This window comes from Haliotis cracherodii, unplaced genomic scaffold, assembly GCF_022045235.1.
Source record: "Haliotis cracherodii isolate W230 unplaced genomic scaffold, xgHalCrac1.p SCAF_15, whole genome shotgun sequence".
Taxonomy (NCBI): Eukaryota; Metazoa; Mollusca; class Gastropoda; order Lepetellida; family Haliotidae; genus Haliotis; species Haliotis cracherodii.
Window position 1 is genome coordinate 16,065,464 of NW_027266270.1, and position 27,046 is coordinate 16,092,509.

Sequence of the window (27,046 nt, forward strand, 5' to 3'; positions counted from 1 at the left end):
ATCGGTGCTCATGCTCTCAGCCACTGGTCTGCCCTGTGTCACCAACATTCACTCACTCTCCACTCGACCCGTAAAGATCCGGGCTAGAATAGATCTTCAGCAACCATGCTTGTAAGTGGCGACTAACGGGATAGGGTGGTCAGGCACGCTGACTTGGTTGATGCATGGCATCGTATCCCAATTGCGTGGATCGATGCTCATGATATCAATCACGGGATTGTCTAGTCCAGACTCACCGTCATTTTTCAGGGATATTGCTGAGTGCGGCGTTAAACAACAAATAAACAAACACTCACCTCTCAATGTCAACAACCACATTGAGAATCACGTGACATTCACGTGACATTCACAGACGAGGACCGCCAGATGTGAAACTAATGAATCCAGTAAATGTTGAAAACACATTTGTATCATGCTGACCCTACACGTGTTATATTTTGACCAGGGGCTACTTCGGTCCAGCTGATACCCCGCGTCCGTTTTAATGTTCCCTTCCTGGTTTCAAGTAGAGGGCTGGCATTTGCGAGATGGTATTTTACATAAAGCATGCGGCGGCAAGATGTTAGTTGAATTAATTCAGTCGGAATGTCTTGAACCCCTGACGTTAGTTACTCTGTGTGTCAGCCAGACACCGTACAACCAAAGACGCTTTTAGCTGTAAGACTCGAACATATGAAGTTCATAGTCCTTGTACTCATTGAGTGACTTCTTGGCTTAACGCCGCTATTTCAGTTATATCACAGTGTGTCAACCCTCAATCTTATACTCTGATACGACGCCTCTCAGCCTCAAGGTTAGCCTTGCTCCAAGGCTGTACTGAAAGATGAGTCAGTGGATGTGTAGTAATTCTATCCTCCTTATAGGCAAGTCTAGATATGTTTACAGTACACACCAGTCTCATAGCAAAGACCATATAATATGGTGTCCGCTCATAGGGACAACTTGTTCTTATTTTTTACATAATCTAGAAATTTTCATTTAAACAAATAATCATTGCATTAGAGACTTGTAATAGTCTACATCAAGATGTGAGGTCCCGTCAGATGAATATCGAGAGCGAACTTTGGCCGGACATTCTGAAAAATGATGCGTGTGTTCTTGAGCCAATCAGATGTGAGCTTTCTAAAACGATTCGGCTTGATTGCCTTACCCCCGATTCGGAAATTTCGATCTAATTGAAAGAAATCCGTTACAGAACATAAATATACACTTAATAGTACACCCAATCGGGTGTAGATGCATGGCGCTACATTCAACAGCATACATATATAATATCCACATCAATATGACAGCCCTGCGTTATGTTTTTTCATTCAGAACTCACCGTTTATATTCGTCCTCGAGAACAGAAATCAAATATGCTGGTCTGAATGTTTCGCTCAATCGGTCCGTAAATGAAGAAGACTCGTCGCTGATTGGCATTTCATAAAATACACATAACGCGACCTCAAAAGGCGAGAAAGCAAGGGCATGGTGCTAAAACACGTAAAAACACAATCAGGTCGAATCTGGGATTCGAACCCACAATCACAGGTTCCTCGAACACCGATGAGACGCAACTCAGCGAATTGCGGTGACGATCACAGCTACTCGACAATGTTCCCTTCGATTGATACGACGTATATCGATGTAGATGTTACTGACTCATCATTCATATATTCATTGGCAGTTACAAAGTAATATCGGGGGCACGGGTGGCCCACTGATCTAGGCCGCCGCGATTCGCTGTGCAGAGTTGCGTCCCTTGGGCACGCCAGGAACCTATATTTGTGGGTTCGAATCCCGGTTCGCCCCGATTATCTTTCTAGGTTTGTCAGCACCATACCCGTGCTCGTGGGTTTCACCAAAGTGGAAAACGTCTGAGACCTGCATCTAAGATATTCTAGGTTATTGAGCTTCCTGTCCGGAAGCCGAATGAGTGAGTTGGGTTTAACGCCGCTTTGAACAATATTCCAGTTATATCACGCCAGAAACTTATGATTGTTAGCCCCGATTATGTTTCTAGGTTTGTCAGTACCATACCAAAGTGGTAAACGTCTGAGACCCGCATCACTTCGGGCTTTCCACCCGCATTAAGCTGACACGCCGCGATAAAACTGGAATACTGTTAAAAACGGCGTTAAACCTAACTCACTCACTCACTACACTGTAATATCCAAGTAATTACCGGGGGTCGGGAGAGACGGATGCAGCATATTACTGAAACTGATACAGTTGAAAGGGGTATTGCTGTTGTTGTCATGGATACAAATTTCCAACGATAACGGAAACGTCCATAATTACTTACGAAAAATTATATCCAAAGCTGTAAATTCGAGACTCTCTAATAGACTCAAGGGAAGAATACATGTGCATGAAGATATTAATTTGAAAATATGAATGAGTAGGGTTTTTAGGCTTAGCACATTGCAATACATTCCTGCCATATCGCTCTCGTCGTTCAACGTGATTTGAGAACTTTTTTACCACTTTATAATTCTGCCTCACCGCCATTTGAAACGGTAATAGACCACCGCGATAGAAACTAACGATGTTAGTCCACTAGTCATTATAATGATAACATATAGCAAAATCCTTAAAATGGCAAATTTATACTAGTCCTTATAAAACCTTAACTAATGGTCAGTTTGGCAAGTACTACAGGACTACAGTCGTGACCAATTCGTGTTATTCCGGGACAAGCCGGTTACGGAAAGGGGCGAGTGGTGACGAATGACAGGACTAGTGGCAAATTCTACCGCTGAACAACTTAACATCTTAATTAACCCCAGTTTCAACATTGTAGTTCCAGAAGGGAAACATAAAAACGGTTTGATGTCATGTATTCTCAGGGTGTATCAGTTCCATATTATCTGTAATTAATGCATCATTATGCATGCACCTGAACACGGGCAGATGGGTGAAGGGGACCCAGCTTTGTTATGTTATCCGACGGGTGCGTGACGTCACTTCCGTTCGTTGGTCGTGCAGCACTGCGCATGTTCAGAAGTAAAGTGTCAAGTCGCATTTTAATAACCGTACTCGCGTGCCTTATAACTCAAGACGACGCCCTGAGAATGTTCTTTGGCGGTTGTTTTTAGATCTCAAGTTGTTTGGAAAACAACATCTATCAAAGCATGACTTTACGACCTTTAGATAATTAAAGAAAACATGTCGACTTTTTCTAAGATAGTGCGCACTTCATAGTTCACGCAACGCACACAAAGGGTGTGTAACAGTTGTGTTGATGTAATCTACAAGGTCACGTGGTAGCCAGTAGCCAATCAGTCCCCTGCTGACTTCGCGATATAAACTGTTAAGTAGGTCTTAAGGAGAAGCATCTTATCTAACGAGGTAAAGTTACTGCAGGATATCGTTAAGTTGGCGACATATTTGCCTGATTCATTCTCGGAACAATTCCGGCATTGTGGCAGTGAAATATCGCTAGCGGTCTTTTATCGCCGCTTTGCTGTACCTTCAAACACAACTGTCGTAACCAGTTACTCGAGACTATTTATTTTTGTAACTGATAAACTCAGCGATACTTCAAGTCATTATCGTAATGTCGACCACAAGACGAAGGCTCAACATCAAAAACGAGTCTTGAGACACAGGAGTGCAATATCTAAAACTGTATTTAAAATACACCGTTTTACAACTTGTAGACTAGACTAACATGAAGAATTTTATCACACAATACATTTCTCGAAACAAAACAATTAATTTTCCTGCTAGAGCTGGCTAGACTTGCTTTTGTTTAAATCTAGATTGATTTTGTTTTCATAAAATACACACATTTTTCATGGTGCTGGACTACTTGTAGACTGATACTTAGTCTATGAAAACATTTCTTATAATAATTGTAATATATATATAAGATTGTAATATCTATGTAAACATTTCTTTAAATTATTTGTCATGTATTTGTTTTAAAAGAACATTTCCTCTTCTGCTGTTCATGTGTGGAAATCAAGGAAACAAGACTTGATTTAGTTTGGTCGAGGCTTGCCAAGGTTAGTACAATATATTTATGTTCTCACAGTCATGGCGCAGGACTACACTACTTGAGGATGGGCTTAATTACCATATCATTGGATAGACTAATTATTGGAATGTCAGCTGCGATCTGTCAGTAAAGGGCAATGTATACTGCAAGTAATCCTCGCCATCAAGCGTTCTCCCCGCACGCACATCCTACACAACTGACGCGGATGTGCAAAAGTCCTTTCCGGCAACGACTACTCCCACACTCTGTCATTTCTAGATTTAAAATAAAGGATATTTTAGTTTCTAATGGATTGAAAAATAACCGTTTAATATGCAAAGATGAAAGAACGTTTGTGTGACGTATTAAATCCGCGCGTAGGAATATTTTGTTTCTGAAATCACGTGATTCGTAATATGTCGGAGGTTGGGTTGACGGATTTACCAGGGCATGAGTTTGGACAGTCATGTGATGAATTGCTAACATTACCAACATTTTCTGGACCAGTCGTGACCAACTCGTGTTATTCCGGGGCAAGCCGAATAGCGACTCGTGCCCCTCTCGTGGCCATGTTTACGAACGGGTTCCGTCTTAGCGCAAACGGGCATACCTAAAACATATAAAACATTATATATATTTCAGATGCAATTTAAAGCATATCGGGGCGTGCGGAATCATACAGTATGATTGAACACATTTAACTGTGTCTTTGGTATATTTTTAGATGCAGGACATATGTGAATTCAAAAATTATTCCTGAGGGATTCTTTGACAAAGAACTTGAAATCATACGCGCATTCTGATTGGTTTGTCGTATTTTCGCACATAAAATTCATCGAGAGGAAGACGAGACTTCGTGCAGGTTACGGAAAGGGGCGAGTGGTGACGAATGTTTCTGAACTCGCAGGCACTGTAAGCACAATGCCACATTGATGTACTACTTTTAGCACGATCCCTGTTAGGAGCTCGAGAGTTTATTGCGAAGGCCATGTTGAGCACGCCTTATCTATCGCCGGTGTCAAAGATTACATAAACAAAATACATGCTGTGTTACACGCGATGTGGAGAACATTTGTATCTCTGAGATATTACACTCGATGTGTTTACTGCGAGTAATGGTGTTTACTTGTCAACTTCATCATTTTCTCAAACGGATGCTTTTTTACTGGTTTACGTATTTTGACACGCAGACGCTTTTAAAAGAAAGAACCGAGTCGTGTAATCAACCTCGTTCTCTTCCCAGCCAGTGGTTATCATAATTAATGTACATACTTAATACAATAAAGCCGATGTATCGTACCTAATAACAGTCTTGCTTAACCTGATCTGTTAATATTCTAAACGTGTTTCATTCTGGTTATGAGGTGTAATTGGTAATTATTGTCTCAATAAAATGCATGGAATGGCTTAATTGGTTATTAGGTAGCATGTTGAACAGGGCATCAACATATGGTTTGATGCACAGCCTAATTCTGAATCTCCTTTGTGACGTAAGCACAGTTCGTCTGGAAGATGCCTTCTACCGTGAAATTACCATTCTTCACCATATCTACTTGATATACATGTTAGAGTAGGAATGATAATTCTCGATTAATGTAACCAGGAACATAATGTTCTCGCAAATGAAATCCTGCCGTAAACCAAACTGTTCATTATGTTGGTTGGTTGTTTAACGCCGCATTCGGCAATATACCAGCTGTCTGTAAATAATCGAGTCTGGACCAGACAATCCAGTGATTAATATCATGAGCATCACCCAAGTCAGCGAGCCTAACCACCCGATCCCGTCAGTCGCAGTTTTTACGACAAGCAGAGTCGACTTTTACGGCAAGCACGAGTTTCGGAAGACCTGTTCTACCCCGGATCTTCACGGGTCTGTTCATTATGTACAGTAAACCTGTTTATCCGGACAGTAACCGTTATCCCGTCCGGATGAACGAATTGTGGACGTGGTGTGACGTTAATGTTGCTGCAATTATAAACATCCCCATCTTCTCGAGGCAAGTGAGTTAACTGACTATAAAAGTCCAGTTTCCACCCTTGCCGAACTAGGCTGGTATTATGGAGTTACATTTTGGCTGGACTAACGAGTCTATGCGTAGTCCAATCAAAATCGCGCACCGAAATCGAAATCCGGTTCGTAAAGTGTCATGCAGATTTCGGTCGACTGCAGGATTTGTAAAGCATGTGCACCGCTAACTCGTTGTCAACAGATATTTTCTAAATCTTTTCATGTTTTTAATCAAGGTGCTCACGTGATTTGATGCGCTTCGCGCTGTAAGACTCATTTTATCACAAAATAGATCTTGATTATCGATCAGGTCGTCTTGACTGGGCGCCACCGTTTTGTTTGAAGCAAATGCAAGTTTAATCGAGAGGTTGAATCTGATTGGTCAATAGGAGAGGCATAGAAAGGACATAACTCGTAATAGCCACTGGTAGCGCTACGATCGAGCCCAGGAATTCCAACCTTGTTCGGCAAGGGTGGAAACTGGACTTTTAAAGTCGGTTAACTCTCTTGCCTCTGGAAGAAGAAACATCCCCAACAAGATCGTCCTAAGGTGTGGTTTACGGACGTGGGTTCAAAGCTAACGATGAATCACTGTAAAACGTTTTATTTTCTTTGAATGTGCCATTTTATTAATTTTTTAAATACGTTAACAGCTAGCTATTTATCACAACTCAGCCACCGAGGCTTCCACAAAACTGAAAGTTCAAAGACTGGTAGTCTAGATCACGTACTTTGTGTACCCCTCTGACAAGTGTAAATTGGCACGGCTCCCATGGCCGAAAACTATGAACACGCACAATGCCATTAAGATTAGGTGCCTCACTCTGGCAGTGTGGGTTCGAATCCCCGACGAGAATCTGTATTTTACAAAGAAAATGTCATCCCAAATACAACATTTGTTTTCTATATAATCCATAAATCCATATATTCCACAGTAACTGTGCAGGATAGTGTATCTCACCTTCCAGTTTACCTTCCGCCCAGCCCTATTTGCCCTAAATGAAGCCAGTCTAGATTTTCCACCCCCACTTCACCGGGGCTCCTATCAGTTAAAATGGAGTTATTTATATTTGTCGACATTATTCATTTTAAGAAACTAAGCGTTCGTCTTGGTGTGGGATTATTTGTTGCGATGAAGTCTTTTATACTGAATGAAACAAAAATATCCAAAACTTCCCAAGCAAGGCGGAGACTAAATGTTAGTGCAGGTGGGGTCCATCTAGACTTGCACAAGTCTCTAAGGCAATAATTATTAGTTAAATCATAAGTTCTAGATTGTGTAAATAATTAGAACAAGTTTTCCCTTTAAGAGACTGGAGTCCTTAGACTTGCCTATTTTATTAGGGGGATAGAATTAGTACACATCCATGGACTTTTCCTCAGTTAGCCTTGGAGCAAGGCTAGGGTCCATCCTGAAGCTCGGGCTATCTGAGGCACTGACACACCAGAGAAACAGGCTTTATGTTGTTATCTATCTCAATTCTCTCTCCTGATTCCTTCTTCCTTTTATCTTTGACATGGAGCCTTGCACCGCCAGTAGAGACCTGGCCTCGCCAGCTGCACGGAAGCCCGTACACCATGTACACGTAGTCGTGCCTCTGATGCGCAGCGCTGTCTAGGCGACCGTCATAACTTATGTACCGACGGAACTCCAAGAAATGTTAATAGCGTTTTGAAGTCGGCTCTGGACATTTAGTCATGGTCTGTTCAGTGTCTGGAAGCCGGGTGTCATGCAGTTATGTACAGTCTAGGCTCCTGGCTGCTGATATAAATCTGTAGAAGTGTTCTAACGGATGTGCAATTCAGTATGGAAACCAGTTTAATGACTGAGTTCATTACGAGAATGGTGTTCCAGGCAATCAATGATGGGGATGACGAGACGATCTCTTGTGGTGGTGAAATGATGAGAGGATATAATATTTCAGTTTGAATTATCTTAAAGCGTTTTCCTTGTATTTTCGGCAATAAAGATATTGTTTATTCAGAACGTTACCCCATGTGCATGCGAACGATAGGAACAAGCAGTGGCACACAAAAAACAACTGGTATGTACATATCACACATTACTTCAGTTTGGGGAGGTGAAAATCGATTTTCTTTCACACTCCATTACACAATGATCATATCAATGCATTGTGCTTCCTCTAGAATTGTGGAGGAGTCTGTGTATGGGGAGTGTGTGTGTGTGTGTGTGTGTGGGAGGGGGGGGGGGGTATTTTCCAATGTTATAGAACAGGTATGACAATCAGCCATGTGTGGCCCAGTCGTCTTAGGAGCTGCGAATCGTTATGTTGAGTAGTGGCTCTCAAGCACGACGGAAACCTATGATCGTGGGTTCGAATCCCAGATTCGCTCTGAATACGATCCTTGGTTTGTCAACACCATACCCGCGATAGTGGGTACACGTCAAGGGCATACATCACTTCGATCTTCACGACCATACTTGACTGACAGGCCGCGATGTGCCACGTTAAACCAAACACAACATTTCTTCTTACTTTGGAGGAATCAAGTTAAAACCACATACTGGTTACAATCATCCCTTTAAATCCCCTGGGACATCGTGATCCTGCGAAGGACAAATAATTCTGGTCTATGCATGGTGCTACACGACTTTTTATAACAAAAACACTGTTATTGGGGCATGGCCTGGCCCGCTTAGGGTAGGTGGATGAGTAAGGATATGCGCGCTTTTAGCAATATCCCTGCCTCATCACGGGGGTTCACATCCAACCCTATTTCACGGCGTTACAGGCGTGCGCCTTTACCTTTTGGCTTCTCCGCTTCCTGTACATCATTCTAGGTTGGAGAACACAGATCGTCGGTGTAATATTCGCGGGGCCTGGGACTTTAGTTCAACAGAATATTGTTTGTCTGATTTAAGACACACAATGTTTTTTCAGTGAAACGAGGAGCCGAATAATTATATTTATTTAGCAATATATTGTTTTAACATCCTTCATGTTCATCGTTCAATTGTTTATTTTGCTAAACCTGAAGCCAAATAACTTCCAGTTTTTGGGGTTGTTTTCTAAAGCAATGTATTTTTTCAAAATGTATCCGAGACCCACCAAAGAATATCAAATAGTCGACCCGTAAGACAGGAGGTCTTTATTTAGCACAAGGCGCTGCCTTGTTCTCTGATCGTTACTGTAAGTATATACTGAACACAAAAAGTAAGGGATCATATTTTTGAGGATTTTTGGTAAGGAAGACTGTGCACACAATTTCATAAACATATCCCCTAATATATAAATGATCACTGACATTTGTTCAGTATATAACCCATGTCCATGGTTACAATAAGGTCCATCCAGTTGTGCATCAAATTTAGCTTGATATGATTTGAAGAGCCCCTGATCCCAACTCCTGCGGGAACAAGACGACGTAACTGTTGTTAATCAGCCTTCCATAACAGTTTGTTTGTTTGTTGTTTAAGGCCGCACTCAGCAATATTTCAGCTATAAGACGGCGGTCTGGAAATAATCGATTCTGGACCAGACAATCCAGTAATTGACATCATGAGCATAGATCCAAGCAATTGGGATACGTTGACATTCATCAACCAAGTCAGCGTGCCTGACCACCCGATCCCGTTAGTCGCCTCTTACGACAAGCAAAGTCGCCTCTTACGACTCTTATCTCTTGGATTGCTGAAGACCTATTCTAACCCTAATCTTCACGGGTCTCATAACAAGGATGTCTTCAATTCAGCTGGTGAAAATAACACTACTTGCCCCGTCTATTTTCTTTCTAAAGAGAAAAATAATATACGTTACGATGAACCAGGCTAAATAGGCTGTCTGCAGGGCAATGCGTGTGTGAAGTTTGCAAGTTTGAAATCTGTGTTAAATCAGGCGTGAAATGGGTTTTTGAGAGATAGTTATCTCGTCCCCTGCGCAACGCTGTGCGCATTGTAGACAGTGAACCAGTTAAGAAGGAACTTGAGATTGTCTCTGGGAATTATTTTTTAAGAATGCTATTTGAAACCCCCTAAATTATGTCATGATTTCACTCATAGTCTGTAGAAGGTCTCGTGGAATGCTTCAGGTCCTACTTCTACATCCCACTAGATGTGTTTTTTGTGGCCTATTCCTGATAATGGGGAGAATTTATGTACGGCGAGTCTGTCCGCCAACCGCTGTGTTGAAGTGTGCGTGAAGATGAGCATCAGAGGAACACTGAGACATCAGCCTCAGTTTCATCTAAGTTATTGGTTCAGGCCGATGGAGGGGAGATAACCTCACAAAATGCTGTCTGGCAAAGTAAACAAATTTAACGGGTATTGGGTTTCAGAGAAAATGGGTGGCCTTGTGTCGAAGAAGAAACACGAAGTACACCAGCGTCACAGCCTGAAGATAAAACATCAGGGTATAATACTGGGTTGTAGAGGTGAAAATCTACAGCAAGTCAGAGTCCCGACAGACTCAGTGATGAATATGATTCACAGAATATGACATGCATGGGATGAGACTATGAACTACCGACAATGGATTAGGCCTCAAGTGAGTGAGTGGGTGAGTGAGTTGGGTTTAACGCCGCTTTTAACAGTATTCCAGTATTATCACGGCGTGTCAGCTTAATGTGGGAGGAAAGCCCGAAGTGATGCAGGTCACACACGTTTACCACTTCGGTGAAACCCACGAGCAGGGGTATGGTGCTGACAAACCTAGAAACATGATCGGGGTGAACCGGGATTCGAACCCACAATCATAGGTTTCTGGCGTACCCAAGGGACGCAACTCTGCACGAATCACGGCGCCTTAGACGACTGGGCCACCCGTGCCCCCGATTAGGCCTCGACTAAACTAAGGCTTTATTGCAGGGGAATTAGTGAGTGAGCATGGTTTTGCCCCGCTTTTAGCAATATTCCAGCAATATCACGGCGGGGGACACCAGAAATGGACTTCACACATTGTATCCATGTGGGGAATCCAACTCGGGTTTTCGGCGTGTCGCGTTTTGACCACTAGGCTACGCCACCGTCCAGCTTTATAGCGGGGAGTAGCCTTATGATTGGGTGATAATTTTAAGAAATGAATACAATCTGACCTCGGCAATGTCGGACAAGTCCATTCTATGAACAGGGGCTTAAGTTTGGTATTTCCCGTATATTCTCACAATTTTCACGTCGAGTATCTGCACCTATTCTCCCAATATGGATTATCAATATCTCTCTTCGTCCATTGCGTTTATCGTCCATAGCTACATCTAGGGGGAGCAATTCCTCTCAAAAATAATGTGGTGCAATTTACGACGTCATGATAGAAAATTGTTTTATCGCGAAAAGACCACGCTTCGTCTTTCGTTGTTCTTTGCGATCGTGTAGCTATCTTACATTAATTTAAAATTTGGTAAATCAAATACCTCCGTTTTGAGGTTTTAATACAGCTACTAAACGTTTGCTGCTGTTAGTTGTTTTGATCTTCGGGGGATTAGGTACAAACAATATGCATTTTAGCTATAATAGCAGTAATGTTATTTTGCAGATGAACTCTGTCTGTTCAACAGCCCTCTTTTGACGGCTACTATATAAGTGTTATTTATAAAGTCACGAACGTAATTTCTTTAAAAACTGTTGTCCTTGCACGTCTCAATTAATGATATCAAAAAACAAAATAATGTGGAATAACGAATTTCTTTTCATGTGAACTATGTGAGGTGGGTTTTGGAAAATCCAAGATGGCTGTTAGTGACGGAATACGGCCTCATATAGGGTTGTCAAAATGCCTCCAATACCTAATGACATCACGCCAGGTAGATATGTCCAAATAATCCAACATCTAATGGCGTCACGCCACGCGGAGATGTCCAAATGCCTCCAATACCTAATGACGTCACGCCACGTGGTTGTGTCCAAATGCCTCCAATACCTTATGACGTCACGACACGTGGTTGTGTCCAAATGCATCCAATACCTAATGTCGTCACGCCACGTAGATATGTCCAAATGCATCCAATACCTAATGACGTCACGCCACCTAGATATGTCCAAATGCATCCAATACCTAATGACGTCAAGCCACGTAGATATGTCCAAATACATCCAATACCTAATGACGTCAAGTCACGTAGATATGTCCAAATACATCCAATACCTAATGACGTCAAGTCACGTAGATATGTCCAAATGCATCCAATACCTAATGACGTCAAGCCACGTGGAGATGTCCAAATACATCCAATACCTAATGACGTCACGCCACGTGGAGATGTCCAAATACATCCAATACCTAATGACGTTACGCCATGTACAGATGTTCAAATACATCTAATGCCTAAGGACGGCAAGCCACGTCGACGTGTCACTCCACGTGAATATTAAACACGCTATGACGTAGACAATTGGAAAGTCATTCAACCTGCCACCTGGATCGCCCGGGTGTCCGTGTAAATCCCTCCACGCTCTGTCCTCACCCCACTATTTCTGTCAGCAGCCACGTCACAAAGCCCAAACACACACAGGATCCCACGCTGTTGTTTTCTTCCTAAACACCAACCTGTAGCAGTCGGTTGTGTGGGGGTATCAAAGAGCTGTAAAACAATGGTAAAGGCTATGTTTTCTCGCCAAACAAAACAGTCCCCCCTTCGTAATGGAAGGGTTTGGCTTCCTGAACACTTAAAGAGGCGCTTCCTGACTTTGTAGCTTTGCCTCAAACTCTTTGGGAACTCTGTTATATCGATGTCAAAGCATTACCGCAAGATGTAGCAGGTTCGTGTGACAGGGTATACAATCATCATTTATTTAACGGTATCATGTTCACACAACGTGGACATGATCAATACAAGTTCTAGGAAGGTAAAATGCGCTGTCCTTAACACCTTACGTAAGTTATTCTCAGTAAATATGTATTTGAATACAACATGTTCCGTCTTTGTCTTGAAGCGCTGTCTGAAGAAATGTCTCAAACAAATAGATAAGGATTATGAGTAGAACGTTGTCATGAGTGGAATAGAGATCTGTTCTGACAAGTATCCCGATGAATTGGTTTATAGGCCATCTTTCTAATCTATCAGTATATGTAACCGACGTACTTCTTCCATGAGCGCTATTCCTGTGTTGATCCAGGGAAAATATGATCGCAGTACGTCATGTGTGTCCAAGAACCGACTAAAGACGATCGACCTGTGAACATCGGGGTAGAATAGGTCTTCACAACCCAAGCTGGCCATAACAGGCGACTATGCTTACTGTAAGAGGCGATTAACGGATTCGGGTGGTTAGGCTCGCTGGCATGGTTGATGCATGTCATCGTATCCCATAGATTGTCTGGTCAAGACTCAATTGTTTACAGACCGCCGTCATATAGCTGGAATATTGCTGTGTGTGGCGTTAAACAACAAACAAACAAAGTAAAGACGATCGGGCCGTCAAGCTAGGTGGCTTGACTGATGCGTGCAATCGTGACGGATGGCGTGGGTCGTTGGGCATGCTTTTAGTCACGGGTTTGTCTGGTCCAGAGACGATTATGTACAGACCGCCGTGATTTAGCTTGAATGTTATTGTGGCTTTGAACAGACTCACTCAATGAATAGTATTTATTTATGATAAACTTAAACTTAAACTATACATTTATATACCGCAGGTATCCGGGTACTAGTATCTGCTCAAATTTGCCTTTTTATTTTATCCCCAACCAGTGGATCCGTTTCCATTCCAGTTATCATTCTCAACTCCCTGGGGGGTATACAACTTGAATTCTGAAGTCTGAACAGTTGTACAACCACCCCAGTGCACATACCGCACGGCCAAGTTTGTTTAATGGTAGATGAAGTATTTGGACATCAGACAGCTCAGCGTGAAGATTGTCCGTTGATGGAGTGGCCATGACGCTGACATTATCACTGGGAATTCACAGCATTGCTGCGCCACAGCCTGGGGGATGACCGCGGAGGAATATGTCAAGCATCACAGTGATGGACTACTTGCCCCTCATCAGCAGCTTTGTCGGACAGTGTGATCAGGCGGAATATGCGGGCTGCACATACACCCAGGCAATCCGGAATTTATATTTGAATTCCGTTATCAGCAACTTCACGAAACCCATAAAGTAATTCCTGATACAGAAGTCGGATGGCAACCATTGCGTGTCTGTAAGCTACGGGGTTAAATGGACACGCCTACAATAACATATAGTCGCAGAAATAAAAAACATATTCATGTACCTGCAACATTTAAATTAAAATCCAAAAGCCCATAAAATGCTTAATTCCTGGAGCTGAGGCAATTAAGACTTGCCAAATCATTCTGGACTTAATTTTAATCTATTCTCTAGGATCTTGGAAACAGACAAGGGCAAGCTTACCCCAGTGCCTGACTCCATTGTTACTTTCCCGGCATGACCAGTGTCGACTCGGCCATTACAAAAATCTTGAAGACAATTCCCCAAACCCAAAACCCAACTTACTCCTACATTTTTACTACACTAATTAAAATTGATTATAGTTGAAATGAATATGTCAAATTGACAAAAAATATAAACAATTTAGCGCGAGTGGAATTATTCTGCGACACGACATCACCACTTTGTTAAACATAATGGTTAGTCGGTCGTGAGTTCAACTCCCGGCATAGTTGTAAAGCGCAGTAGGGAGCTGTGACGGGTGGCAGCGATTGTGTAGAGAGCCCCGAAAGGATCATCGCTGTAAAGAGCTTGGGGCATGAACGGCCCAATCGTCTCAGATTCCACAGTTCGTTGTGAAGAGTTGTGTCCCTTTGGCGTGCCAGAATTATATGATAGTGGTTCGATTCCAGATTCGCCCTGATTATGATTTTTGGTTTGCTCGCAACATACCCCGGCTTCTGGTAAATGTCATGGATTTCTTGATACGTTGCGATAGAACTGAAATATTGTTAAAACCGGCGTTAAACCCAGATCACTCACTCACTAAAGGAGGAGAAATTTAGAAAGCTAAATGAGCTGTTGGGACCCGCACGACTATCGCAACTTCCAAACCTTTAAATAGACTTACCGTAGCGCTAAAATAGTATTCTGAAACCATGGCGCTGAATGAAATGCTAAGTTCGGCTTCCTTCTATACTCTGTTTCATGGGCGAATATGTTTGCCGTGAGAGGCGATTAACGGGATCGGGTGGCTCGCTGACTTGGTTGAAGAATGCCATCGATCCCAATTGCGTGGATCGATGCTCATGATATTAATCACTGGATTGTCTTGTCCAGACTCGATTATTTACAGACCACCGTCATACAGCTGGAATATTTCTCAGTGCGGCCTTAAACAACCAACCAACCAACTGTTTCATAGACAAGGTATATCATGGCGTCATGTAAATAATCAAGTCTGGACCAGACAGACCATTGGTTCATATTCTGAGCACCAACTGACGTCGATTGAGTACGATGACACACAATGAACCAAGGGATTCCTTGACCCGATTTCCCACGACAATTTCAGGGAACTGTGGTACTCAGCAACGGAATCTGCGCGTGACAAAGTGCCCTGAAAATGAGTACAATTATGGAGGACGTATTGAGTGCACTGAACTACTCCCGGCTCCAACATAACTCGGGAACCAATCAGATAATAACTCGTGTCTGAAAATGTCTCGCGAGCATAGCTTGGTGTTGTGTGTGGAACAAATGGCGTTACCTAATAACAAAGTCCCGCACTAACAAACAGACTGGAATGATTATTGTTTTGGGAATGCTGGCCGGCTGTAATCTAGTGCGTTTTATTTTCCACGTGAACGAGACCATCACGTGAGCAATTTGTGACCAAATCGCACCACTCGCCCCTTTCCGTAACCTTTGTATTCGTGAAAACTCGTGTCCTTGCGCAACAAAGGTAAGGTCAATTTCTCAACACTCGGATCTTTCCGAAACCTACATTCAGCTTGTCCCGGATGTTGGTCACGAATGAGAGAATATTCTTGTTTGTTACGGAAAGATGCGAGTGGAGACGAATATACGCCTTTCGGCTTGTCCCGTAATGACACGAGTAGTCACGAATGTTGATAGCCTTGATCCACACTGTAATGTTGTCAGTGATCAAAAACTAGGTTGTAACAGTAAATTATCTATGAAATTGAGTTTAATAGTTCAGCCCTAAGCAGGTGCATAAATACTCACTTTATTTCTACCCTATGATACCATGCTGTAATTCAACACATCACGTAGATACGACGTACGGTCCTTGTTTTCATGCTACAGGAATTATGTCGTCGACAGCTGTTCAGCGGCACATTGAGTTAGTACATCTTAACGAGAAATCGTTTAATTAAAACTTCAAACACGACTCCATTCTATTTAAGAGGCCTAAGCACACTATATCAACAATAACGGCATATCGGGATGACATTTGAATGTTTTACATCTGTGCGTTTCTTTGTGACTAGCTTTTGATCCATTACGCAACCCAAATGGTCTCCAAGTTTTTTGTTATGGCGGAAGGGGAGGAGGTGGGGTTGGGGTGGGGGTGGGGGTGGGGGGGGGGCGTGAGGGGGGATTCAGGACGCGAATAAGTCCCCTTGGTCATTGTCATTCGATACCATTACTGGTCTTTCTACCACACCGTCATATAACTGGTATACTGTTAAACCCAACTTATTCACTCACTCACTCACTCTAACTAGGCCCTATCATCTACCAGGATCTTTGACAAAGCTGTGAGTTGGTGTATGCGGCTTAAAGTAACAGTCACTAATTCACATCACCAAATATGGTTATTAATCACACATAATAACATGTCCAGGTTATTCCTCGTTCCAAGTTACCCACAATGTTAAACCATCCAAACATCTCTGTACATTACCCCTCGTTAGGTACGTAATAGGTTCATGGAACCTTGTGCATGTTCTGAATTCTCGAAGTAAATCTCTGCAGTCAGTTTTATTCCCTGAAATCCCCGACCCGACAGTTTCCCGCGCAACTCGGTAACCCTAGATAACCAGACCAGATGTATTGCTCACGCTCGACAGGCATTCCACCACCATCTGCCTGCTGCAGGCGGCAACAAAAGCCGCGTCCACTCCAACATAGACTAATAACCTTCGGAAAATAATTACTGATGGATTCCAGTTTTAAAGATTGATTATGTATGCTTATTTCTCTTCAAAACAAGCAATTCCAAAGAAATAACTTCTTGTGTATATTACCAGGAAATAGAGTTGCCGACACATGTAGGGTCCTGACAATTCGTTCGTCTTACATTTCGGTTACATGGTTAGTTTTGTTTCAACATGCAGTCGAAGTGCGGTACTTGAAATGCACGCAGACAATTCGTGTAGTTATCTTTGAAAATATTGTTGTTTCACCTTAGTCACACCATTTATTTTAAATTTCACAAAAAGGAAATAAAGGAAGTGAGGCTGCCATTGTGTTTTTAATCTCGATGGGGAAGTTGAATGGCCAATACTGAATGATGTTTACACCGCAAACTGTGAAAAACCCGGAGGCAAAACTAGCGCGAGAACCGACCACCACGTCAGCGCAGGATGACGCTGCCAGTTTCAACTGTCACAAATAAAATCCTGGTGATGCTCGTGTTAGCTCATGACTTGCTCATGACATTCTTATGACAAGCATTGCGACCGGGACTTATTCTGTCCCGCACTCCTGAAGGCACGAATTGATAAGGTATATCACAGAATGTAGAATTCATTATTCGTTCGAGGTTCATGGTCACTGTCTACAAGTTTCCTTTTCATAGAGGGACGAAATTTTGGTAATCGTCTGCATAATATAGGCACGAACTATAGTCCATTAGTTCGAGAGAGGTGGACATTTGGTAGGATTAATTGTTTTCTCCGAATTTCAAGTTATGACAAAAAAACACCTATCCGAATAGAAGTGGGGTTAGTTGGGATTCAGGGTGTGTATCGCTGGTTTTGAGAAAACCCCTAAACGACTTGTTTGAAACCTCGTTAATCCAGACTTCACCGTTCCAAGTGATTTCGCCCGGTTAATTTAGTTCCGGTAGAATGGATTATGGGTACGGAGCAATGCTTCTTTGGTTACGTATTGAAATACCCATCAAGTGTCCAGACAAGCGGGGTTGGGGCTATAGAGGTGTCACTGTAAATTGTGGGGAGATTCATTAGTTTAGGGTACCTCCACTCACCATCCCTCACAATGCCCTCTCTTATAAGATCCCCACACCATCTACCCACCCGTCGCAAGGACCACTCAACCCCACTTTATGAGGCTATCAACCCCATTTTGGTACGCGGGATTCGGCTGTTTATTTAGAGGGTTTTCAGGACTTTGCACAGTGGTACGCGGGATTCGGTGGTTTATTTAGAGGGTTCTAAGGACTTTGCAGAGTGGTACACGGGATTCGGTGGTTAATTTAGAGGGTTTTCAGGACTTTGCAGAGTGGTACGCAGGATTCGGTGGTTTATTTAGAGGGTTTTCAGGACTTTTCAGAGTGGTAAGCGGGACGCAAATATAATGGTATGTGGTTCGCAGATTCAACATTTTATAAAAAAATAATGGTGTACGAATAAAGATCCTTCATGGATGATATTTTTTCGATATTATTTCAGTAATTTAACTTCTGATATCACCCTTTTCTCAATGCTTTTGAGTCCCGTGAAGATTCCTGGTAAGAATAGGTCTTCAGAAACCCATGCTTGTCGTAAGAGGCGACTAACGGGATCGGGTGGTCAGGCTCGCTGACTCGGTTGATTGCATGTCATCATATCCCAATTGCGCAGATCGATGCTCATGATGTCAATCACTGTATTGTCTGGTCTATACTCGATTATTTTCAGACCGCCGTCATATAGCTGGAATATTGCTGAGTCCGGCATTAAACACAAACAAACAAACAAATCATTGCTTTTGAAATTTGTGTTAAGTAGTATTCGGAATCAGGGATGAGCAACAAGATTCACAATGAATAATTAGATGGTATTCAGGATTCAGTGTAGGGCGGGGTTGGCACCCTCACTTATAAACAGGCGTTGGTGACTGAAAAACGTCATCTTCACGTTACTGGTTGCTTCGACGCTGCACGGAGTCCACACTAGAGTCTGTAAGGAGACCTGCAGTATCGGACTACACGACAGCCGTGGCAGGCACGTGTTGCTCCTCGCTGTCAGCGCTGTGATGGCGCTGCCACACGTGCAGTTTTGTAACAAGGATGCTAAGCCGTTAAAACACGTGCATGTTTACACCATGGCCAATTACTTGGCGATTAACTCATATTGCAAGAACACCGAGAGGGGCCGTATATCTGTTCACTCCGTCTCATTACTGTTAATCAGCACATGCTGTTTCTATCTGGAACGTCTATCTGGAACATTTTTCATACCCGATAATTGTTTGGCCGGTTACTTAAGTGGCAACATCGACAGTCAGTATGTAAACTGTGTTTCATTATAGAAATTCGAGTCATCTAATGTTATTTACGACTTGCTGAAACACAAGAAGTGTATGCTGTTTTTCTTCTCAACACCATCTGATTAACGATCTAAATAATTTAATTCAGTCTGTAAAAAAGGTGTATTTTTCGTGTGTTTTCTCTCTCTATGTTTCCTTACGAAGAAAGGAAATGTCAAGTGCAGGTGCGCTAATGAATGTTGTTTGACGACGCAGTCGGTTTATTTTTGTTTGTGGTCAGCTTCCACCCAAATGACGGCGGTCGCAGTCAGCAATTTTACAGGACAATACAAAAATACATTTTTAATGGCAAACTGTGCTGTAGATATCAGTAGAAACCTTTGTAACCCTCCTCCTCTTCATCCTCCTCCTCATCATCATCATCAACATCAACATCAACATCATCATCATCATCATCATCATACACACAAAGGATAAACGCGTTTCGACAATATTTATGAAAAAATATAAATATCAGAGAATAAGCCACTGTTTATTTGAGATGCCCCCCATCCAGATGCCGTAACAGGTTGGCAGTGGTGCTATTTCCGTGACAACCAACCTTCACTGCGGTGTAGGTAAACAGACATCAGCTGACATCACAGATGCTCCTACACTCACAACCAAACAAATGAAAACCTGCTGTTGTGTTTGATACGTTAGATAGGTACATATGCAGATACGAAACAACTCAAGAATTTCGGATATTTTCTTGACTTCTAAAAATAGTATCATCCTGTGTATCAGTGTTGATTATGAAAAACTGTCGTCATGTTACCTTACCTCAAATAATACCAAGACCAAGAATGAATATATTTCTAAAATTGCAGGGTTAGAGTAATCACAAAGTTAATCATTTGCTGATTAATAAATGAATGTTGTTCCACACTCCAGTCTGAGTAATTTAAAATATCACGGGTCCTTGCGAACAAGTGAATCGGGGCTTGACAAACCAATGGTTGACAGCACGAACACCGAGCCACAACACCGCGTTACGGTGACACAGATTCAGTCAGGCTAAACATCCTAACCACCAAGTACTCATATTAGTTTGCTCTTACGTTTTTTTGTTGTTGTTTTTTGTTTAACGCCGCACTCAGCAATATTCCAGTTGGTCGGTGGTCTGAAAATAATCGAGTCTTGAACAAACAATCCAGTGATTAACATCATGAGCATAGGTCCATGCATCCACTAAGTCAGCGAGCCTGACCACCCGATCCCGTTAGTAGCCTCTTTCGACAAGCATAGTCACCTTTTACAGCAAGAATGGGTTGCTTAAGACCTATTCTACCCCGGATCTTGGGTCTGCACTTACGACATGCGCCGGATATTATGGCCCTAGTCTGCTCCGGTATTCCAAAAGACTCTATCAGCACAGGAACCAGGACCGTTATCATCCCCTAAATTTCAACCTGGAGACAAGTTTATACCGAGGACGTTCACCCGGAAACAATCATTCGGTTCAAAGGAATAGTCGTGTGAAGTTTAATTTGGGCGATGTTTCACGCGCAAAGAGCAGATTTTATCTCCAGTAATATATTTGAATTTCACTGTCGTGTGCCCGTTTTAAAGCTTCTAAAAACTAAAGTGGCGTCACCCACTTGTATACTGAACGTACACAACGTTCACAGTCTCGAGATGTTGCCGGTGGGGTAGTAAGGCAGAGGTCACGCCGTACTCTCGTCTATCTGACGCCCCTCATACAGTATGAAGCGTGATTACATAACAGTCCGGTAGATCTAGGTTGCCTCTGGTAAATTATGAAATTTGGAATCCCATTTCCTGGTTAAATAGGCGGTCACGTGTCATCGTGCTGGTTGAATATGCTTCTCGATTTCAACTCGACGACTGACAGTGTGATACTCGACTTCAACTCGAGTACTGGATGTGTGATACTCGAAATTCGAGTGTCTGTCGTGTAGGGCTGAGACGAGTCCAAATTTCCTACCCGGGTACCCACCCCACTATTACCCGACCCTACCGGGGTATCCACTGTAGGTCTCAAGAGATAGGTCCAAATGTCCTATTGGGAACAGTTTGACCGTAGCACTGGCAAAATGTATTTAGATACTCGTATAAAACGAACTTGTCATGCATACACTGAAGTTGACTTAAGTTATATCTTTATTCAAAAACTTAAAGTCAGAAGGAATGTGTGGATAGTCAGAAAGAAATGTGAACATTAGTGACTAGTAGCGTAACCATGGAGTTCCAGATAAGTTTGCCATTAAACAATATATCACGTGACTAACCACGGGTCCGGGTAGTCCTGTGGGTACCTACTCAGTACCCACCCGACCCGAGTACCCGAGTTACCCGTCCCAGCCCTACTGTAGTGTGACCTCAACTCGAATACCCGGGGTGTAATATGCGACTCGGTTCCAGGTACTTGTAAAGGCCAAATCTGGCCGTGAATGAACACTTAGGCCAGAATTTGTTTTGTTTTGTTTGTTTGTTGTTTAACGCCGCACTTAGCAATAGTCCAGCTATATGAAACATAATCGGGGGTATCTAGGATTCGAACACACGAAACAAACACGCCTAAAGAACGTACCTTTTCACAGTGAACTGTGTGGAGACCAACTGTTTGTGAAGTTATATTGTTTTGTTTGGTGTTTTACGTCAGCAATATCCATCTGTAAAGCGGCCGTGTATAATCGGGTCTGGACAAGACAATCCAGTGATTGATAACATGAGCACCGATCTACGTAATTGGGATACGATGACATGCATCAACTAAGTAAGGGAGCCTGACCACCCGATCCTGTTAGTCGTCTCTTACGACAAGCATGGGTTGGTGAAGACCTTTTCTAACCTGATCTTCACGGGTCAATTAAGCTGGAAGCCACGGGCCATTGCACTCAGTGAAAGCATCTGTACCCAAGGATTGTCCTCAGGACACAACACACTTAAAAAAAGACTCGTCCTACATTTGAAGAAAAACGTCAGGATATCATATAAAACCTACAATGTGATAGGCTTAGATTTTGATTTGTCATGAAACAGACCAACACTGTATTCTGTATTTACAAGAGCGTCAATCTGGATTATGGTGATTCGAGCACGTATCTGAAGGCTCTTAGTGTATCGTGATGACATCAGGGTCAAACGAGTGCAAAGCAGGCAAGGGTTCACGGGAAAGCGTCCTAGATATTTAGATTGGCACGAATACCGGAATCTTAAGAGGCACAAACTCGGAGACCAAGACGTATATTATATTACAATGTTTGTTATCGGATAATAATGTGTCTGTTCCGATACAACGTGTTGTACTTCAAGATCTGTTCAAACAGAATGTAGCTGAGCAGTTGGGAAAATCCTTTAGAATGAATTATGCTGAATATGTTTGAGGGAAATAGGTTTCAATGATTTTGTTCACAGCTGACACCCATAAGGGATATCTATGCTCTTGTATACTCGAGTCGGATAACCATTAATGCTGTGTTCCTAAATGACCAGCTGGGTGGTGTGCACGGCTCTCCAGTGCTGCTAAATGACCAGCTTGGTGGTGTGCACGGCTCTCCAGTGCTGCTAAATGACCAGCTGGGTGGTGTGCACAGTTGTCCAGTGCTGCTAAATGACCAGCTGGGTGGTGTGCACGGCTCTCCAGTGCTGCTAAATGACCAGCTGGGTGGTGTGCACGGTTGTCCAGGGCTGCTAAATGACCAGCTGGGTGGTGTGCAGGGTTGTCCAGTGTTGCTAAATGACCAGCTGGGTGGTGTGCACGGTTGTCCAGTGCTGCTAAATGACCAGCTGGGTCATGTGCACGTTTGTCCAGTGCTGCTAAATGACCAGCTCGGTGGTGTGCACTGTTGTCCAGTGCTGCCAAATGACCAGCTGGATGGTGTGCACGGTTGTCCAGTGCTGCTAAATGACCAGCTGGATGGTGTGCACGGCTCTCCAGTGCTGCCAAATGACCAGCTGGGTGGTGTGCACGGTTGTCCAGTGTTGCTAAATGACCAGTTGGGTGGTGTGCACAGCTCTCCAGTGCTGCTAAATGATCAGCTGGGTGGTGTGCATTGTTGTCCAGTGCTGCCAAATGACCAGCTGGATGGTGTGCACGGCTCTCCAGTGCTGCTAAATGACCAGCTGGGTGGTGTGCACGGCTCCCCAGTGCTGCTAAATGACCAGCTGGGTGGTGTGCACGGTTGTCCAGTGCTGCTAAATGACCAGCTGCGTGGTGTGCACGGTTGTCCAGTGATGCTAAATGACCAGCTGGGTGGTGTGCACGGCTCTCCAGTGCTGCCAAATGACCAGCTGGGTGGTGTGCACGGTTGTCCAGTGCTGCTAAATGACCAGCTGAGTGGTGTGCACGGCTCTCCAGTGTTCACGGTTGTCCAGTGCTCCTAAATGACCAGCTTGGTGGTGTGCAGGGTTGTCCAGTGCTCCTAAATGACCAGCTGGGTGGTGTTCACGGTTGTCCAGTGTTGCTAAATGACCAGCTGGGTGGTGTGCATCATTTGAACAGGATATTTATCAGAAGTGTCTGAAGTTACTAGAGCCTTGTGTTTGTTTACTGCCACTACATGTGAACACGGGAACAAAAGGAGCCTTGAAACGTTAAACGAAATTGTCTCTTGGTGTACTACTATAGTCTCAGCGTAGTAAGAGAAGTAACAATGTACGTAGTAGTAGTAGTGGTGGCGGTGAAAGTGTAGAAGTACTACTGCCACTTGTTGTAGCCATTTGTCTCAACGATAGTGTCTCTTCTACGTATCTCAAACTGTCTTCTAATTAAATAGGGCGGTCGGGTAGCCTAGTGGTTAAAGCGTTCGCTCGTCACGCTGAAGACCCGGGTTCGATTCCCGACATGGGTACAATGTGTGAAGCCCATTTCTGGTGTCCCCCGCCGTGATATTGCTGGAATATTGCTAAAAGCGGTGTAAAACCATATTCACTCACTCACTCTAATTAAATGTCTAAATCACTGTGTTTCATCTTAGTATGTATCTATCAGCATGGATAGTATCTATTTCTATCAATATCTCTCTATGTCTCAATGATAGTGTCTCTTCAACATATCTCTACCACAGCGGTCAACCTATGTCTATATATCAACGTGTCTAATCTAAGTATCTCAATCAAAGTGTCTCATCTGTTCCAGATTGTGAAGACATCCGGGACCTGGGGTTCTCCACCAATGGGACCTACCACATCAGACCAAACGGTTCCTCCATCCACTTCACCGTGGTGTGCGAGTTCCACGCCACCTCCGTGTGGACCCTCATCCAACGTCGGTTCGACGGCTCCCTCAACTTCTTCAGGAAGTGGGAGGATTACAAACACGGCTTCGGAAACCTTACCTCGGAGTTTTGGCTGGGGAATGAAAAAATCCATCTCTTAACCCGCCAGAGGGCGTACGGGTTAGGTATAGACATGTGGGACTGGCCCGACCCCAGCAAGGAGGACGATGTGAGTGCGCACTACTTCTCCCAGAGTAGTTACTTCCGGGTTGACAATGAGACATCTCACTACAGGCTTCACGTGCCTCAGGACTACTTTTCTTATACGGGTTTTGGCGGAAGTGGACTAAGGGTCCACGCGGGGCCTTTTTTGACCTACGACCATGTCACACCGCGCATGCGTGGAAACTGTGCAGTTAAATTTCATTGTGGTTGGTGGTTCTCTACGTGTGTTCGGAACGCCAACTTCAACGGCCGCTACTACGACGGTGGGTACGAAAACGTGAACAGTAGGACCAGATCGAGGGATGATATCTATTGGCCAAACATTGAACAATCCTTAAAAAGGACGACACTTAAAATACAGAGGGTGAACGAAACAGTTGTAGATTTATTTTGGTAGTGAATGCATGAGTTTATCTTCATCCGTCCGTGAGAGGTTCTTTTGTATTTTCCTGTATGAGTGTTATATGTATAGCAAATAAATATATCTATATTATACCCTTCCCAGGAATACGTTATTAGAAATACATAGTATTTATTACGAAATAATGTTGTGGTCATAATTATTAATTTATCGACAACAGAACACAAATAATAATGATGATGATGTTGACTTGATGTATTCACACATACTGATCCACCAGGTAAAGAAAGAGACAGACACAAAAATGTTTACTTTCCTTCTCAAACCGCTGTGAAATCATATTATTTTATTAGAAAACACTTTACAATCTCTATTGAGTCCTTTTTCAGCAAAAATAAACACCAGCACACATTAAATCATGAGAGAAAATGGAAGGAGTGCTTCGAACTAAATTATTATACTACATGATCACAGAAACCGTCGTTGTTTTAGGATTAACACAAATCATTGAACGATCATTATAATTTATGTGCCAGATTTTCGTTTCAGAATGTCTATATTCTGTGGGTAACATAACTCTTTTTGTCGACCATTTCGGGACAAAATTATGTTTCGCTTTCATTACACGTCTAGAATCACAACTATAATCTCACAGTTCTTTCTTTCAATTCAGTTTTTGTTTGAGTTAGCGAGTATGATCACTTGACCTGAAACAGTATTCCAGTTCTGTAACGTGATGAAGATGCTACCCTCTCATGAAACACAATGAGACAGGTATTTAGTTTACAGACCAAGGATCATAATCAGGCTGAATCAGAAATTCAAACACACGATCAGCGGATCCCGATATTACCATGGGATCCAACTCTGCACCACGACTTGCTGCGCCTAAACTTGATAGTGAGTGAGTGAGTTTAACAACGCTTCTAACACCATGCCATGGCATGTCAGTTATAGAGAACAAGCCACAAGTGACGAAGACCGGAACCATTTTCCATTTATCATCCAAAACTGTCTTCCACAGGAGAAATCGGTTGGATGAGATCAAGCGATATCTACACTGTAGATACCACTGCAATGAAATTACATCACAATGCTTTGCAGACCATTGTGACGTCACCGGTTACCATGACGTCACAATCAAATGACATCACTAATGGCTCTGCCACTGAAGCCGTTAAGCATTATTTATTACACTGAAAACACTGCTAATTACTGTCTACAGATTGAAAAAGTTGGAAGAATGATGTTAGATGATAAATTAAATCTCACCCTCGTGTCTTTTGATATCAAATATATCAACACTCGTTGATAAAAGGGGCAAAAATCCTCGGCAAGCCTCGGAATTTTTCCACTTTTGTCCAACTCGTGTTGATATATTTGATATCAAAAGACACTCGGGTGAGTATCTCTATTTATAAGTCACGAGTACGGGTACAGTGCTGGAAGATACAATGAGAGAGCGAACGTATATTTTTATTGTACCTTCTGGTCTGGAATGGGCTTTGTTTCGCAAAAATAAACATAACTATTTCTGATCAATAATTGCCTTCAACAGACTCGATAAATTACACAACACTTGTTTCTGGAAAGATTTGATCTCCTTGCCGCCACATGTAATCTGAGTTATTACCTGCACACATGTTTTCCATCATCGACAAGTACGAGGAAATATTAATGTTATTGACTTTGTGCAAAAGAAAATATTTCGCTGTCGATCATAACATTACCAGCGACAAAAACCTGTTTAAAAATAACGTGGCATGTGTGCACAGTATATACCTGCAATTAGCATAATTACTTCCTAAAAACTAGTCAAGGACGCTTCCAAGAGTGACATAAACATGCATATAGACTGGTCGCCCCTACGCCGCAGCATGGTCAAGGACACCGCCATGACCTTCACGTGATACTGTTCATGTTAGCGGGCTGTGATTTATTTAATGGAACTGAAAGCAA

General features: G+C 42.9%; 1 protein-coding gene across 1 annotated transcript in view; it reads left to right on the forward strand.

The window, feature by feature from the left end:
- The window catches only part of LOC139461855 (microfibril-associated glycoprotein 4-like), a 33,901-nt gene extending 8,726 nt beyond the window's left edge, over positions 1–25,175 (forward strand). Inside the window, exon 2 of the mRNA XM_071243336.1 lies at positions 24,423–25,175. Coding sequence (XP_071099437.1) covers positions 24,423–25,123 — 701 coding nt within the window. The 3' untranslated portion in view covers positions 25,124–25,175. The remainder of the gene's footprint in view (positions 1–24,422) is intronic.
- The last annotated feature ends 1,871 nt before the right edge of the window (positions 25,176–27,046 follow it).